General features: G+C 34.6%; 1 protein-coding gene across 7 annotated transcripts in view; it reads right to left on the bottom strand.

Annotated features, from left to right (window-relative positions):
• The window catches only part of LOC120429861 (very low-density lipoprotein receptor-like), a 373,714-nt gene that overhangs the window by 138,047 nt on the left and 220,126 nt on the right, over positions 1–15,541 (bottom strand). For 6 of the 7 annotated variants that reach the window (XR_008212404.1, XM_052709697.1, XM_052709693.1 and 3 more), the window contains exon 2: positions 6,658–6,777. Coding sequence is in view for 5 of the 7 variants with exons in the window: in XM_052709693.1 (XP_052565653.1) it covers positions 6,658–6,777 (120 nt within the window). In the remaining 2 variants the exon portion in view is untranslated. Of the gene's footprint in view, positions 1–6,387; positions 6,508–6,657; positions 6,778–15,541 lie in introns of all 7 variants that reach the window. The other variant, XM_052709694.1, reaches the window with a different exon arrangement.

Below are 15,541 nucleotides of genomic sequence, written 5' to 3'. Positions count from 1 at the left end.
CAATTTTTTTTCAAAAACACCGTGTAGAGAAAAGAAACTTCAAATGTGGGCTGCACAGTAAAAAATCATGATAAAACTTCATCTATAAAGGAGTACATCTTTTATGTCAGAAAAAAGCTTTAATTTTACCTCTAATAATGTGTTAATTTACATCTGGCAGACGCTAGGAAAAAATATCTGTAATCCCAAAAAAATATCAAACCGGCGATAGTTATATCTAGCTTCAAAGTCCGCGCCCCAACCCACACGGCCATTTCGCCGCAGTGAAAACTGAACAATCAAAGCCAATGTAGCTCTATGTGCTCCGTACATTGAATTCTGTATTTACTGCATATAGGGTACATATACGATATACGAGATACGTTGAGGTACATTGCCTTTGATGATCCAATTTTCACAGCGGCGAAATGGCCGTGTGGGTTGGGGCGCGGACTTTGAAGCTAGATATAACTATCGCCGGTTTGATATTTTTTTGGGATTACAGATATTTTTTCCTAGCGTCTGCCAGATGTAAATTAACACATTATTAGAGGTAAAATTAAAGCTTTTTTCTGACATAAAAGATGTACTCCTTTATAGATGAAATTTTATCATGATTTTTTACTGTGTGGATTAGTTTGAAAATGCCTTATTGTGCAGCTTTCAACGATTCACCTTTTGTCCTTCACAGATCTTCAAAATTCACTTTCAATTCTGAGATATTCAACCAAAAAGCCGTTAAAACTTCGTGCAATCTTGCCATTCTTCATAAGACAGAAGATTTGATCAGATCGTGTTATTTTGACACACACGGCAAGTGCGACAACGTGCCCAGAGGAATTAAGGGGTTTCATACATGTAAATCGTCAAAAATGTCAGCGGTTGGTATGAGCACACATTCAAACTTTTTTTTAAATCTTTTTGCTGGGCATTAAAAAATACATTTTCATCTATTAACAAAATAAATATGAAGACATTTGGATGTACCATTGCCGAGATATAGCTATTTTAAGTTAGCAGTTTCAAAAAACGGGTGCCACGATATCTCAACACTGCTTTGACCAAATCGGCTCAAAATTTTGGTGAAGACTCGTTAAACCGGTCCTGTGTGCATGACGAAGGCCGATTTTCAAAAACTTAATTTAAAAAAAGATAAAAATATTTTTATGTTTTTCATATAAAAAATCGTCAGTTTTTGATTTTTGTATTTTTTTTTAATCAAAATTTCAAAATCGGGCTTCGTCATGCACACAGGATATGTCCTCAAATATCAGCCAATTCGGTCAATCCCATCTCGAGATATCGTGAAACCCGTAAATCAACTCGGTTTATAGAGAAAAACGTTTACAAAGTTTGACAGTTCGCTTTGCGCATTGCAAATTTGCGAACTTAAATCGTCTCTTACTCAGTTCAGTCACGAAGTATCATCATGAAACTTTCAGGAGTGATTGAAAATCGTCTTTTTAGTGAATTTAGTGAATTTTCTGTAAAATGAAATTTTGTGATTTTCTACATGTATGTAACCCCTTAAGTCAGAGGACGTTTTGTCACTTGGGTAATTCTCCACCAACTCACACAAAATCGAAAAAAGTTGCCCCGATCCCTCTTCGATTTTCGTGAAACTTTGCTCTAAGGGGTTATTTTGGTTCCTGATCATGAATCCGAGGTCCATTTTTCGATATTTCGTGACGGTGGGGCGGTACGACCCCTTTCATTTTTCTGGTTTTTTACTAAGACACGTTTTTCAGTGATTTGTAGCTCGCACCCAGTTAACTCAATCCGAATTCTGAAACGGAATCTAATTAGAATCGTATACAAATTCCGTTTCAAACGCAACAACCGGTTCCGTGTTCGAACCGGTTGTTGCGTTTGAAGCGGAATTTGTATACGATTCTAATTAGATTCCGTTTCAGAATTCGGATTGATTTGACTGGGCAACCGTGAAGAGATAGACATTTTGTGTCAAAGGGACTTTTGTGTAAAATTAGACGCCCGATTTGATGGCGTATTCAAAATTCCAAAAAAAACGTATTTTTCATCAAAAAAAGTTAAAAAATAGTTTTAAAATCGCCCGTTACTCAACTGTCAAAAATCGTGAGACATGTCATTTTATGGGAAATTTAATGTGCTTTTCGAATCTGAAATAACCTAGAAGGGTCATTTTTTCATTTAGAACTAAATTTTTCATTTTGAAATTACGTGTTTTATTCTAACTTTGCAGGCTTACATTTTAGAGTGTAACAATGTTCTACAGTCAGGGATGCCATCAACATAAACGGTCCTGAAATACGGCAAAAAAACACATGTGTCTATTTCAACAGACAGGGTAGCCTGATCATAAAAAAAAATAATTTACTCATTCTTAAATTCTTTCAAATACTTGACAAATACTTATACTTAAAGCATGAAAATGTCCCTCAAGTGGGTAAATCTAGACACAGTAATAGGAAAATTCTTATTTAAGACCTATTTTCAATATTTTAATTTCTTTCATTGTCCTGTAAGTAGTTCACTACAACTAAATTTTTATGCGAATTTTGAATTTTTATTTTTTGATTTGGATGAATCTTTGGTCATCATTCGTTTTTTCCATGCAAAATGGGTAAATGTATGACATTCTGTAAAAGATTTTCAATTTGGTGTCTTGGACAAAGTTGTAGGTTATGATTAGAACTTTTCGGGAAAAAAATACACGGAACGAAAATGTTTTGAATTTTTTATTTCATTTTTTATCACTATAAGTTAAATTTTCAAATTATATACATATTTCTTAGTTTTCTTTTTTATTGCGAAATGTTCAAATCATTTCAGTAAAAATAATTTAAAAATAAGGCTTTGTTTTTGAAAAGGTTCAAAAATTGACCATTTTCCAAAGTTTATAGTTCAAACCAGCTAACAATTTTTTGAAATATTTTTGATTGAAAAGATCAGAAAACTTTACAAAAGTTAATTTTTTGACATTGAAAATCAAATTAACCGTTTCTGAGAGTATCCGTTAGTAGAAAATTACAAAATGCATTTTAATCGATTCGTATGCTTCGTGAGGCTGTATCTCAGAAACAAATTTTGTAAAGTATTTTTCGATTGAAAATTCGATTTTTTTGTGCAGCTTTTAGATAATTTAAAATTGTAAAATATTTATTGATGTTGCTTTAAAATATAATTTAAAATTTTCTTTTTGCAGCTTTAAGATATTTTACAAAAAAAACACGTTTTTTTATAAATTATACTGATACATAATAAAATAAAAAATCCAAAACTTTTTTGTTCCGTGTACTTTTTTACCGAAAACAACTTTGTCTAAAACACCAAATTGAAAATCTTTTCACAAGATACAGAATTTCATACATTTACCCATCTTGTATGGAAAAACGTATGATGCAAATTGCTTCTTTTTTTCTTAGGGAATGCATGGACAGAGTTTCTATAAATCAAAAAATGAAAATTTAAAAATCGCATAAAATTTTGCGAAATCGTAGAGAACGACTTATAGGACAATGGAAATGAATTAAAATTGAAACCAGTTTTTGAACCATCAGAAGACTCAGAAGTTGTCTTTTTAGTCCAGTAAAATATATTTGAAAAATCGAAAATTAATTCAATTCAATTCAGGTTTTATTAGTGAATAATGATGATACAAATAGTTCATTTGTACAGAGTTATGGGGTGCCATTCAGCTGTGAGTTATTTCATAGTACATTTGGAAACATCAATTGCTATTAACTAAGGATTTAACTAAAGATAGACAAATTTTCAAAAATTAAAAAATATCTCTGATTGCCAAAGAAAAGGGATAGAGCGAAATAGAAACGCTTAAAATTAGATCACATTACAATTTATCCATTATAATCGAAAATTAAGAAATGCATAATTTTAGAAGTAAAATTTCAGTTATAAAAAGTTAAATAAAAATATCGGAAAAAGTCCCGTGAACCTTGTTTTTTTTTCGAAAAGTCCTAAACATAATCTAAAATTTTGCCAAAGCCTTCAAATCGATCAGAATTACAGGGTTTTTTTTTTATTTTCATTACAGTTTCTAGTCAAATGATTGATAAAATTAAATTACCTAAAAAACCAACCAGATACCTTTGTAAGTTTGAGAGTAGTCTATGCAACAAGTTACAAAAAAGCAGATTTTTAAGCACAAGTCGCACATTTAGCGAACGAGTTTACCGAGTTGGACAAATGCGACGAGTACTGAAAAAATCATATTTTGCAACAAGTTGTTGCATTTCCGAAAAACGCTTTTTGAATGAAATGTTATGTCAATCATCCATGTGTTAAGTAAATATACCGTTCAAAACAAAAAATATTGACAAATGTTTCTTTTCGATACAAGTGTGGCAAAGTTCACGTCCCAGAAGGTCCCGGTGGCAAATTTTGAGACGAGATTTGTCTGATCACACCTTCCGTCGGACGGGAAGTAAATGTTGGCCCCGGACTAACCTAAAAAAAAAGGTTAGGTCGTTAGCTCAGTCCAGGTGTAGGAGTCGTCTCCTTGGGTCCTGCTTCGGTGGAGTCGCTGGTAGGCAGTTGGACTCACAATCCAAAGGTCGTCAGTTCGAATCCCGGGGTGGATGGAAGCTAAGGTGTAAAAAGAGGTTTGCAATTGCCTCAACAATCAAGCCTTCGGACACCTAGTTTCGAGTAGGAATCTCGCAATCGAGAACGCCAAGGCAATGCTGTAGAGCGAATAATTTGATTTGATTTTTGAAAGGTATTAATTTTCCATTCTGTTAATTTTGGTAGGGAAAAGTAGGCCGTTTCGTTTCTCCAGAAGGAAAAGTTGACAGTTTCACAGCGGAATTGCAAAAAGTATGTATTGTATTGATCAACAAATGAGCAAAATTTATTAATTTAGGTATGGTTCGTTATTTTAAACTTCGTATTCAAATATTAAAATAATAAATAAATAAAAAATACACATGGCGCTTAGGACCTAGTGCATACGAACCCAGAAAAAGTTATTTTTTTTCCTTTTTCAAAGCAAAATCAAAATTGATCACGATAACCAATATTCAAATATTTTTGATGATTTATGAATAAAACACTTAAGTATATGACCAATACAAATTTCATTCCAGGTTTTTGTCTCATTTGTTCTTGAATCTTTTGACGAAGGAGAAAATTTTCAGCTATCAAAATAAATTTGAAAAACGGTAATTCGAAATATCAAAATCGGGAATCGTAATTTAACGTAAACATTACAAAGAAAAGTTTTAGAAAAAGATTTTATATTCAGAAAAAAAATCATCATGACTGATTTTCACAATTGCCACATATTGTTTAAAAACATTAGTTTCAGTTAACTTGATTGTGAAACTGCTAAAATAACTAGTGACCCTTTCCAATTCGATTTTGCAGTGGTCATTTTTCCATTTCATTTATTTTTTTTCATTATTTCATATAAAATCTAATATGTAATCTATAATTGTAAATAACAAGTAACTTACTTTTTTCTGCAGTTCCGAAACATTCTTTTGTTTTTTACACTTGAATGAGTATTATTTAGAGCTTTTCAGCACTGTTATTTTTTGTGATGATAAGCAATCCATTTCGTCACTATAGACAGGCAAAACACTCGTCGGTTTGTTCCAACAAGAAAGAGATGAAATAAATGTACGAAACAAATATCATTTTGCAACTTGTTGCATAAATTTGAATAACACTTCTAGATCGATTGAAATTTGAAAAAAGTGTTCATGTTTTTATGTTCAAATAGTTCTGAAAGAGTCGCAGAAATATTGAGCAATATTTGTAACTAAATTAAAAAGTTGCTTTTAAGAAATCAATATCGTAAAATAACAAATCTAATATTCCACAAAAATCCCACCCAAACCCTACCGCCCCATCCAGATCGTTTGCAATTTCCCTCTGAACTCAAACGCCACGGACGAACCACAGGTTGATGGGCGGAAGTGATGTCGGTGCGCGCTACAAGTGTGACCTTTCAGCAGAACCTGTTGTGCGGGCCACCAGCGTGAAAGGGGCATCGCAACCACCGGATGTATGTTACGATTATGACAGCGCGGTTTTGTTACAAAATGAACTTGTGTGCTAGAGTCGGGGACGGTATTTTGTGCTTGCGGTTGACTGGATCCCAGCTGGGACTGGAGCCGGGCGAAACTTTGCAAGACGATGAAGACGGAAACTCCCGGAATTGCAACGTAAAGTTGGTCGTCTTTTCACGATTATCGCAGGTGACTGCGGGGGGAACAAAGCTCAAGCCACAATTTTATAACTTTGCATAGTTTCAGAGAGTTACCGTTTGCAATCTAGTTAGCAGCGAGCTTACTTAACTTGTTTATCGCCAAGGTAACTAGATCCAGCCTGTAAAACCTGTTAAAAACGCTGAACGAGATTTTCCACCTTACAAATGTCTTCAAGAAAACCCCCCAAAATGCTTACTGCACTCCTTCTCGTCGGAACCGTCCGGACAGTCCGGGTCGCGGTCACAGAGCCACGCTCGCGGGATACACCGGTCACCGGTTTTGCACATGACCTCGTTGCTCGGACAGGACTTGTTATCTACGGCAGGTTACGTGCGTTTAACGACATCAATCAGCAAAGAAAAAAGAAGCAACGTGTAAGCATAGTGTGCCATGAAGCCATCACCAGGGTAGAAAAGCACGCCTAAAAGTCTGCAACCTACAACTGTCACACCAGCTTGGTACTTACGACACTTTTCCGAGTCCTCGTCCGAACCGTCGCTGCAGTCATTTTCGCCGTCACACTGCCAGTGCTTCGGAATGCAGCGGCCACTCTTGCACCGGAATTTGTCATCCGAACATGCGGTTTCTGCAAAAACAAAAAAAAAAGAGAAATAAAAACAATTGAATATTTTGCCCAGCGCTTTGGGTGTAATTGACAGTTCACCCTAAACTGAGAGGGGAGGGACACTGGAAATAAACAATAAAACACAGAGCCGGGACAGAGGGCTCCACCATCGTTGTCGGTTTTAATTGACGTGTGCTGAACCGATCCAATACCGTTTGACACCTGGTGTCAGTGTTAACCACCCCTCGTCCACCTCGTCGCCTTCAAATGAATTCATGCTTTCATGTCATGTAGGTTTTTTTTGTTTCGTTTTACAATTGCTCATCCATTCACTTTGTTTTTATTTCAGTTGTGTATTTTTGGACGACGGTCGACAAATTGACCCTTGTCATTTCGGGCTCTTTTTTTAGCATCCAAAACGGTATTTGCTCATACTGAGGGAAAACTTTTTTTGGCATTGCTTCCGATTTTAGCATCATCCTTTCTAGAGTTATTTCAGGCGTCACTACTCTTCCATTTAGTAGCCATAAATATTCGTCGCGGAACGTTTACACATCGCAAATGTAGTAGGGGAATCTAGACTGCGCCCAATTATCCCAAATTATTTGTTTTGAGTTTCTTTTCACCGATATATAGTGTACTGATTAGGGTGCAAAGAAAATAACAAAATAATACCCTCTGATTCGATTCCCTAGGCAAACATAAATAACTGTGCCAATTTTAAGCCAAATCGGTTAATGTTTAAGGGTCACTTTTTATCGTTGATGTTTATATTGAGAAAATCGTGAAATTGTATGGGGAAAAGCAGAAATTTCTAGATTCTTATGCAAAATTTTATGAAAACAACTATGTCCAAGACCGCACGAACCACGTTAACCTAGACGAGTAATTAGCGATTTAAAGAAGACGTTTGTGTATGGAAAGAATAATAATGCGTAATCTTGAATGTTTGGCCCTTTAGAAACAATAGTATTTTCCTGTTTTTCAATCTTTGCATGGCAATATCTGCGCAACGAAGGGTCGTATCAACAAAGTTCAAATAAGCAAAATATTTCTCAGCGTTTCAAAATTATTTTTTCAAAAGGGGCAAACATGTGCTCTTACTTAAAAAAAAAAAAACTGTGACTATTTTCAAAAAAGTTACCTAAAAATGGCTGTAACATGAAAACGGTGCACTTTAATAAAATTTCACTTAAGTCCTTTATGATTGCAAATTCGATTTTACATCGAACAATTAAGTTGATATATTTTTAACACCGATATTTCGTTTTTTGAAAAAAAGCAGTATTGATTCCAAAATTAATAACTCGGTCAATTTACATTTGATGTCTCCTAAAATAAATAAAAAAATAAAAAAAATAAAATAGTGCTTTTTTACAAATCAAGTTAAATTAAAAATATTTTTTTTTACCTTGTATCATTTTTTTCCAGTGTAGTCCTTATATATACCTACAACTTTTCCAAAGACACCAAATCGATCGAAAAATACCTTCAAAAGATACAGATTTTTGAATTTTCATATATCATTTTTGCATGGACAGCTGCCAAATTTGTATGGAAACTTATATGGACAAACTAATGATGCAAAATGGCTTCTTTGGGCATACCAAAGGCACAAACAAAGTTTCCGGTAAACAATTCAATGCATTTTTGAGTCTGATAATTCATAAATTGATCGAGAACTGATCGAAAAATGACTTTGTTTACAACTGGCAGACCTTTTGAAACCTAAACCGAGATTCCATATTTTGAGATAAAACTGAAGTTTGTCAAAATTCATTTGTGATGCCATTTTTTTTAATTCAAGATTATCGAAAACTGTGACAAAAGTTCGTCAAAATTTACAAATTTTCAATCAATAGTACTTTTTAAATTAAACATAACATTTCAAAATGCCCAAACAAAATCAACTCCATCCACATTTTATCCACGATGAACACCATATGCTGAGTTTTTTTTTTATGATCGTAATGAAAAAAATCTCGAATTTGAACAAAATGTGATATAATTTTAATGTTTTAACAAAATATTATCTTCATCACAATTATCTTAACTTGGTAGTAAAACAGTGTAAATGGACCAATGTCGAGGTGTAAACAAGGAGTGTATCCTGCTCGTTACTAATGTAAACATCAACTGACATGACCATAGGAAAGACTTTTTGTTTACACTTCAACCAACTGTGGCCCATTTGCAAATTGATTAACCAAACCATTGCCGAGAAACGGCGCTTCTAAAATAAAAACATACTTAATCCACCTATGTGGTTGGAGCCTTCCTCACTTATTACCAACAATGGCTGATATGATGGAATTGTACAAAAATTTCATCTATTTTTTAGATCCGGAATAAAAAAGTACATAAATATCGCTTAAGTGGCCATACCTCGAGACAGGGTTGCCAGATCATCAATATTTTGGACTCGTTGGAAAGGTCTTTTGATAACCTAACCAACGATGGGTGAGATGGTGGATCCGGACATAGTTTACATACATTTAAGTGAGATCCGGCTTCCAAAAAGTACATAAATATCACTTAAGTGGCCATATCTCGAGACAGGGTTGCCAGATCTTCAATGTTTTGGACTCGATGGAAAGATCATTTGATAACCTAACCAACGATGGGTCGGATGGTGGATCCGGACATAGTTTACATACATTTAAGTGAGATCCGGCTTCCAAAAAGTACATAAATATCACTTAAGTGGCCATATCTCGAGACAGGGTTGCCAGATCTTCAATGTTGTGGACTCGATGGAAAGGTCATTTGATAACCTAACCAACGATGGGTCGGATAGTGGATCCGGACATAGTTTACATACATTTAAGTGAGATCCGGCATCCAAAAAGTACATAAATATAACTTAAGTGGCCATATCTCGAGACAGGGTTGCCAGATCTTCAATGTTTTGGACTCGATGGAAAGATCATTTGATAACCTAACCAACGATGGGTCGGATGGTGGATCCGGACATAGTTTACATACATTTAAGTGAGATCCGGCTTCCAAAAAGTACATAAATATCACTTAAGTGGCCATATCTCGAGACAGGGTTGCCAGATCTTCAATGTTGTGGACTCGATGGAAAGGTCTTTTGATAACCTAACCAACGATGGGTCGGATAGTGGATCCGGACATAGTTTACATACATTTAAGTGAGATCCGGCTTCCAAAAAGTACATAAATATCACTTAAGTGGCCATATCTCGAGACAGGGTTGCCAGATCTTCAATGTTTTGGACTCGATGGAAAGATCATTTGATAACCTAACCAACGATGGGTCGGATGGTGGATCCGGACATAGTTTACATACATTTAAGTGAGATCCGACTTCCAAAAAGTACATAAATATCACTTAAGTGGCCATATCTCGAGACAGGGTTGCCAGATCTTCAATGTTTGGACTCGATGGAAAGGTCATTTGATAACCTAACCAACGATGGGTCGGATGGTGGATCCGGACATAGTTTATATACATTTAAGTGAGATCCGACTTCCAAAAAGTACATAAATATCACTTAAGTGGCCATATCTCGAGACAGGGTTGCCAGATCTTCAATGTTGTGGACTCGTTGGAAAGGTCTTTTGATAACCTAACTAACGATGGGTCGGATGATGGACCCGGACATAGTTTACATACATTTTAAGTGAGATCCGGATATATGTGAAAACACATTTTTATACATAACTTTTGAACTACTTATCGAAACTTCAATCTATATAAAACTCGATCTATGGGACCCTAAACCAAGTCGAATGCAACAAGTTCGGGTCAAATCGGTTCAGCCAGTGCCGAGAAACATGAGCTAGTTTGTTGGTCACATACATACATACACACACACATACACACAGACATTTGTTCAGTTTTCGATTCTGAGTCGATATGTATACATGAAGGTGGGTCTACGACGTTTTTATACAAAGTTCATTTTAAGAGCAGGATTATAGCCTTACCTCAGTGAGGAAGGCAAAACCATGAATTTCCTTTACAAAAATAAGCACGAGGCTTACGCTTGCGTTCAAGGTCTACTTTCAGGGGTTTGCAATTCAATGCACTGTTACATGACGCAACCAATTTTGCATAGGAAATTCAGAGTTTTTATTTCTAAAGGGCTGTTTCTCGGCAATGGTTTGGTTTAGTTTGAGCTATGCATTGATGCTTTTGTAAAATTGCCCGGGGAACACGATGGTGATCAAATAAAATATATATGAATATAAGGAATGTTTGAAAATAACGTTTTTAACCATAAACTGCAAATAAACAATATTGAGAGGCATTTGAGGATTGATATTATATTTTTAATGAATTCCTTGGAGAATTTCCCATAAAATGCAGCCAGAAGAAAGACTTTTGGTCTAACCGTTGGAATGTTACGAGTTAAAGAATAATAAGTTTTTTAGAAAACTGTCGTAATAAATATCTCAAATAAAACTGACCAACCAACTCTTTTTTGAGTCTGAAAACGGATTTTGAATCTGGAGATCTTCTTAAAACTCAAAAACCTTCTCTTTAAATAACTCGCAAATCTCCTTTGCTCTCAAATGAATGCTAATATTTAGTTTTAACTTGCTTCACTTAACCTGTCGCTGCACAGATTGACCCCCCACCGGCTAAAGTTTCCCGTCGTCAACTTTTCCGTCCATCATCATCGTCGGTTAGTTTTTTTTCCCCCTCTTCGGTGCAAGTTTTCCAACCAAACCAGCATCAATCACATCGTCGTCGTCGTCGTTTCCCAATCAGCTGCAGTTCAGAAACGAAAGTCTTTGGCCTCTTTGATACGACTCCTCATCCTCCTTCCAGGTCCAGTTTCACTTTTGTCTGCTCTATGTCTGAGTGTTCGAAAAAAAAAGTTCCGATAACGAGCAGACTTCTCTCCGCACTCTCTTTGAAAGTTGGTGGCCAACTTTAGCAGCCACTTGCACACTGCTGTGGTGACAAATTCCGACAAAACTACCATCCGAATTGAACCCCCACGGAAGATTTCATGGTCGATCGAGTCAGGAAATTTGCCCAAAGTTTTGCACACTGCCAAACTTGCAAACTTTATTAGCAACATTATCTGAGGACGGAGTTTTTGCGAACAGTAATCGCACCGTGAAAATGTTTTGACAGTGTCGACCGTTGATGCAGCTGCATGCCGAAAAATGCAACGATAATTGCTGTTACTACGGTGATTGTGCAGCGCAGGTAGACGCGCCATGTGCGCCGAGGTTATCTAAGGTTCGGGATGGAGGCCGCCGGCTGCAAGAGGAGTACGATTGATAATGTTGCAAGTTGAAATTTTTTGACTCTATTTCCGACACGCCGGCACGATGCTCTTATCTTTTGTTTCAAATAATAATAATAATAATCGTCAAAGGTTCGTGTTTGATCCATCGTTAAATTTATTTTTCAATACTAAGCATTTGAGTGTATCAAAAGAATGGTTACATAAAACATAGGGGAAATTCCATCCAGCTGGATGATTTACACTATTTAAAAAACTCTTTTTTTCTAAACTGTTGATAAAAACTTGCTTGCTCACTTCCTCTTGAGAAATTTTCCCCCCGTTTTCAGTCATAGTGGTGATAACATTAAAGGCGCGATGGAGTTAGATGCTGTTGTCCTATAACATTTTTAATAAAAGTAGCAAAATTTCTATCATTTCAAGCAGTACAAAGTAGTTAATGCCGAATTTTGCAGAAACGAGATTTTTTCGTAAAATCACCTCACGAGGTTTATTGAGTTGGGTAAATATGGAGAGTGCCAAAAAAACAAATCTAGCAACGAGAAATTCCAAAAAGCACTCATTGAATTAAATATTTTTGCATTTTTTTCAAAAATCTTATTTTTTTAAAGCCTATAAGTACCCCATTTGATCATAAATTCAAAATAGTAGTTTATGCAACAAGTTGCAAAAAGAGGATTTTTTCAGCGCGAGTCGTAAATTTATCCAACCAGGTTCACCGAGTTGGATAAATACTCGTCGTATTTATTTATGCTGAAAAAATCAAGGTTTGCAACGAGTTCCATACAACATTTTTTTGCATTTCAGAAAAAACACCCATTGAGTGAAATTATAAGTCAAATGTTCATGTATTTTGTCAATAAATCGTTTGAATCTGAAAAAATGTTGAAAAGTGTTACTTTTCGAAACAAGTGCTGAAAAGTAGAACTTTTCAGCATTTATTTTGAAAAGTGTTGCTATTCGATTCTGTTATTTTTGGCAAAGAAAAGTAGGCTATTTCGTCGTTCAAAAATGACAGGAAAAGTAAGTAGTTTCACGACGGAATTGCAAAAATTAATGTTATGCATTAAATTTCATATTAAATAGTTGACAAACAATTGCACAAGTTTTTTTTTATTCCTTTTTAAGCAACATTGCTTTTGCCACATGTCCCCCGACTCTTACCAAAGTCGAAAAATTTGAATTACAAGCCATTGATTCAACATTTCATTATAATTTTATTTAAAACGCATTTTACACCAGTTCAGTTGTTTTGCTAATATAAGTTTTCAAAATATCGAAGTATTGATGAAAAAACTCACGAAAAAAAAAAACATTTTGCGTTACTGTGAATTGGAAATCAAATTTTCCTCTCACAGCATTCTTATTTATCTGAGAAAGCTAATTTACTATTCAGGTTACAACCACCCAATGAACTACACTGTAAAAAATATCCTGTTTTCAGTTGTGTAGTCTAAGAGATTATTCACGTTTGAATATTTAAATTTTTACTGGTACCATAAAAATGGTTAAACTAACCTTGAAAACCTTTAACATTTCCGGAAGTGCAAAATTACAAAATTACAAATTACTTTTTTCCCATCATTTTACGTTTTATTTCAATCAATTTTAAATTTTCATATTAGACACATTTGCAAAAAGAATTGGAAATTGCATGCCCATTTTTGTATTTTTAAACACATTTGAATAATAAAATGGTTTTTGCTGATTCCCTTTTTTCTAAACTATTAAAGTGAAACATAATATATTTAAACGCTTGCCTCTCCCTCTTCAAAACTATTATAAAAAATCAAGAAGAAAAATATAATCTGTGACAAATTTCCTAAGGCGTCATCCATAAAGTATGTCACGCAAAAATCGGCCAAATCAACCCTCCCTCCCCCCTATGTCACACTTTGTCACACAAGGTTGAACCCCCCCTCAAAAAGTACGTCACCTTTGCCAGACCCCCCTCCCTTGTTTTCGATGGGATTTTTTATAGTTTTTATTTCTTTAAACTCTCATAATTTTGGTATTTTTGACAATTTTAATATGAAAAAAATAAGTTGTCTAATTATTCATTTTTTAGAATTAACATTGCGATATAAAAAAACAGTTTTGTACCTTTTAAAAATTAGAAGACCTGGTATAACATTCAAGTGTTAAATAATCTTGAAAACTGTTTTTCACAGCTTTGTAAGTTCAAACCATTTTTAGCAGTTTTCTTATTAATTTGCAAAATTTTGAAGTTAAGCTGAAAAAAAGTGACTATATAATAAATTATAATGTGATACCGTCATCAGGGGTGACATTGGGTCTGGGGGGAGAGTTTGGGTCATACAAAAATGGAGAAATTTTTATGACCCAATGTCACCCCTGATGACGGTACTTCTACATAATAGTAAGCAAACAATTTTAGAAAAGAGGATTTAATTTAATTGTGTACATTTCGAATTAATATTATACAATCATAAAAAACATAGCGTGACGTCACAGTCTCGCTAACCCCCCCTCCCCCCTTCGTCACATCTTGTCACACCTACGGTAACCCCCCCTCCCCCCCTAAGAGCGTACGTACTTTATGGATGACGCCTAACCTTTAGCTTTTGAACCCGAGCAGACGGAAATAACTTGGGAAGGTCAGTTTTTGATATTGTGAGAAGATCGAAATATGTTATTGGGATGATCGGATTAGTTGTTAAAATAACAAAAATCAATAACAAAGATTTGTTCGAAGAATAACTCAAAATGTTATTATGTTGTTATTGCAATAACAAACCAATAACACAGAAGGAATCATGAAGGAATAACAAGATTTGTTATTTTGTGCGGAGAGGTGGAGCAGCATAATAACAAAAAATGTTATTGAACTGGTATGTCTCCATAACAAAAAAAGTTATTGTTTTGGTTTATTTGTAATTTGCAAATAAACCTGCAGTTGCCATAACACCTCTGTACTAGTCAGGCCCGGGCAGACGGTAATAACAAAATTAATAATATTTCAATAACAAATCCTGTTAAAATAACAAAAAGTGTTATTATTTTAACCTGAAGTTCAACTTCAAGAAGAAAAAATAATAACAGTTTCTGATAAAATAACAAAATTTGGTATTGAAGTGATATTATATTGAAAATGTTTAATAACACGCCAATAAGAGGAAATGTTATACATTTCAAAAACTCTCCTAATAACAAAATTTGTTATTCGTTCGGTATACTGACTTAGAAATAAAATTACCACAACCCGGGCAGACGGTAATAACAAAATTAATAATATTTCAATAACAAATCCTGTTAAAATAACAAAAAGTGTTATTATTTTAACCTGAAGTTCAACTTCAAGAAGAAAAAATAATAACAGTTTCTGATAAAATAACAAAATTTGGTATTGAAGTGATATTATATTGAAAATGTTTAATAACACGCCAATAAGAGGAAATGTTATACATTTCAAAAACTCTCCTAATAACAAAATTTGTTATTCGTTCGGTATACTGACTTAGAAATAAAATTACCACAAATCGCACAAATGGAAAAGTTTCTAAGTGTCCATAACACAATCTGTTATTATTTTTTCT

This window comes from Culex pipiens, chromosome 3 (genome assembly GCF_016801865.2).
Source record: "Culex pipiens pallens isolate TS chromosome 3, TS_CPP_V2, whole genome shotgun sequence".
NCBI lineage: Eukaryota > Metazoa > Arthropoda > Insecta > Diptera > Culicidae > Culex > Culex pipiens.
Note: the sequence above shows the minus strand (reverse complement) of the source record. Positions and strands in the feature narration are given on the sequence as shown.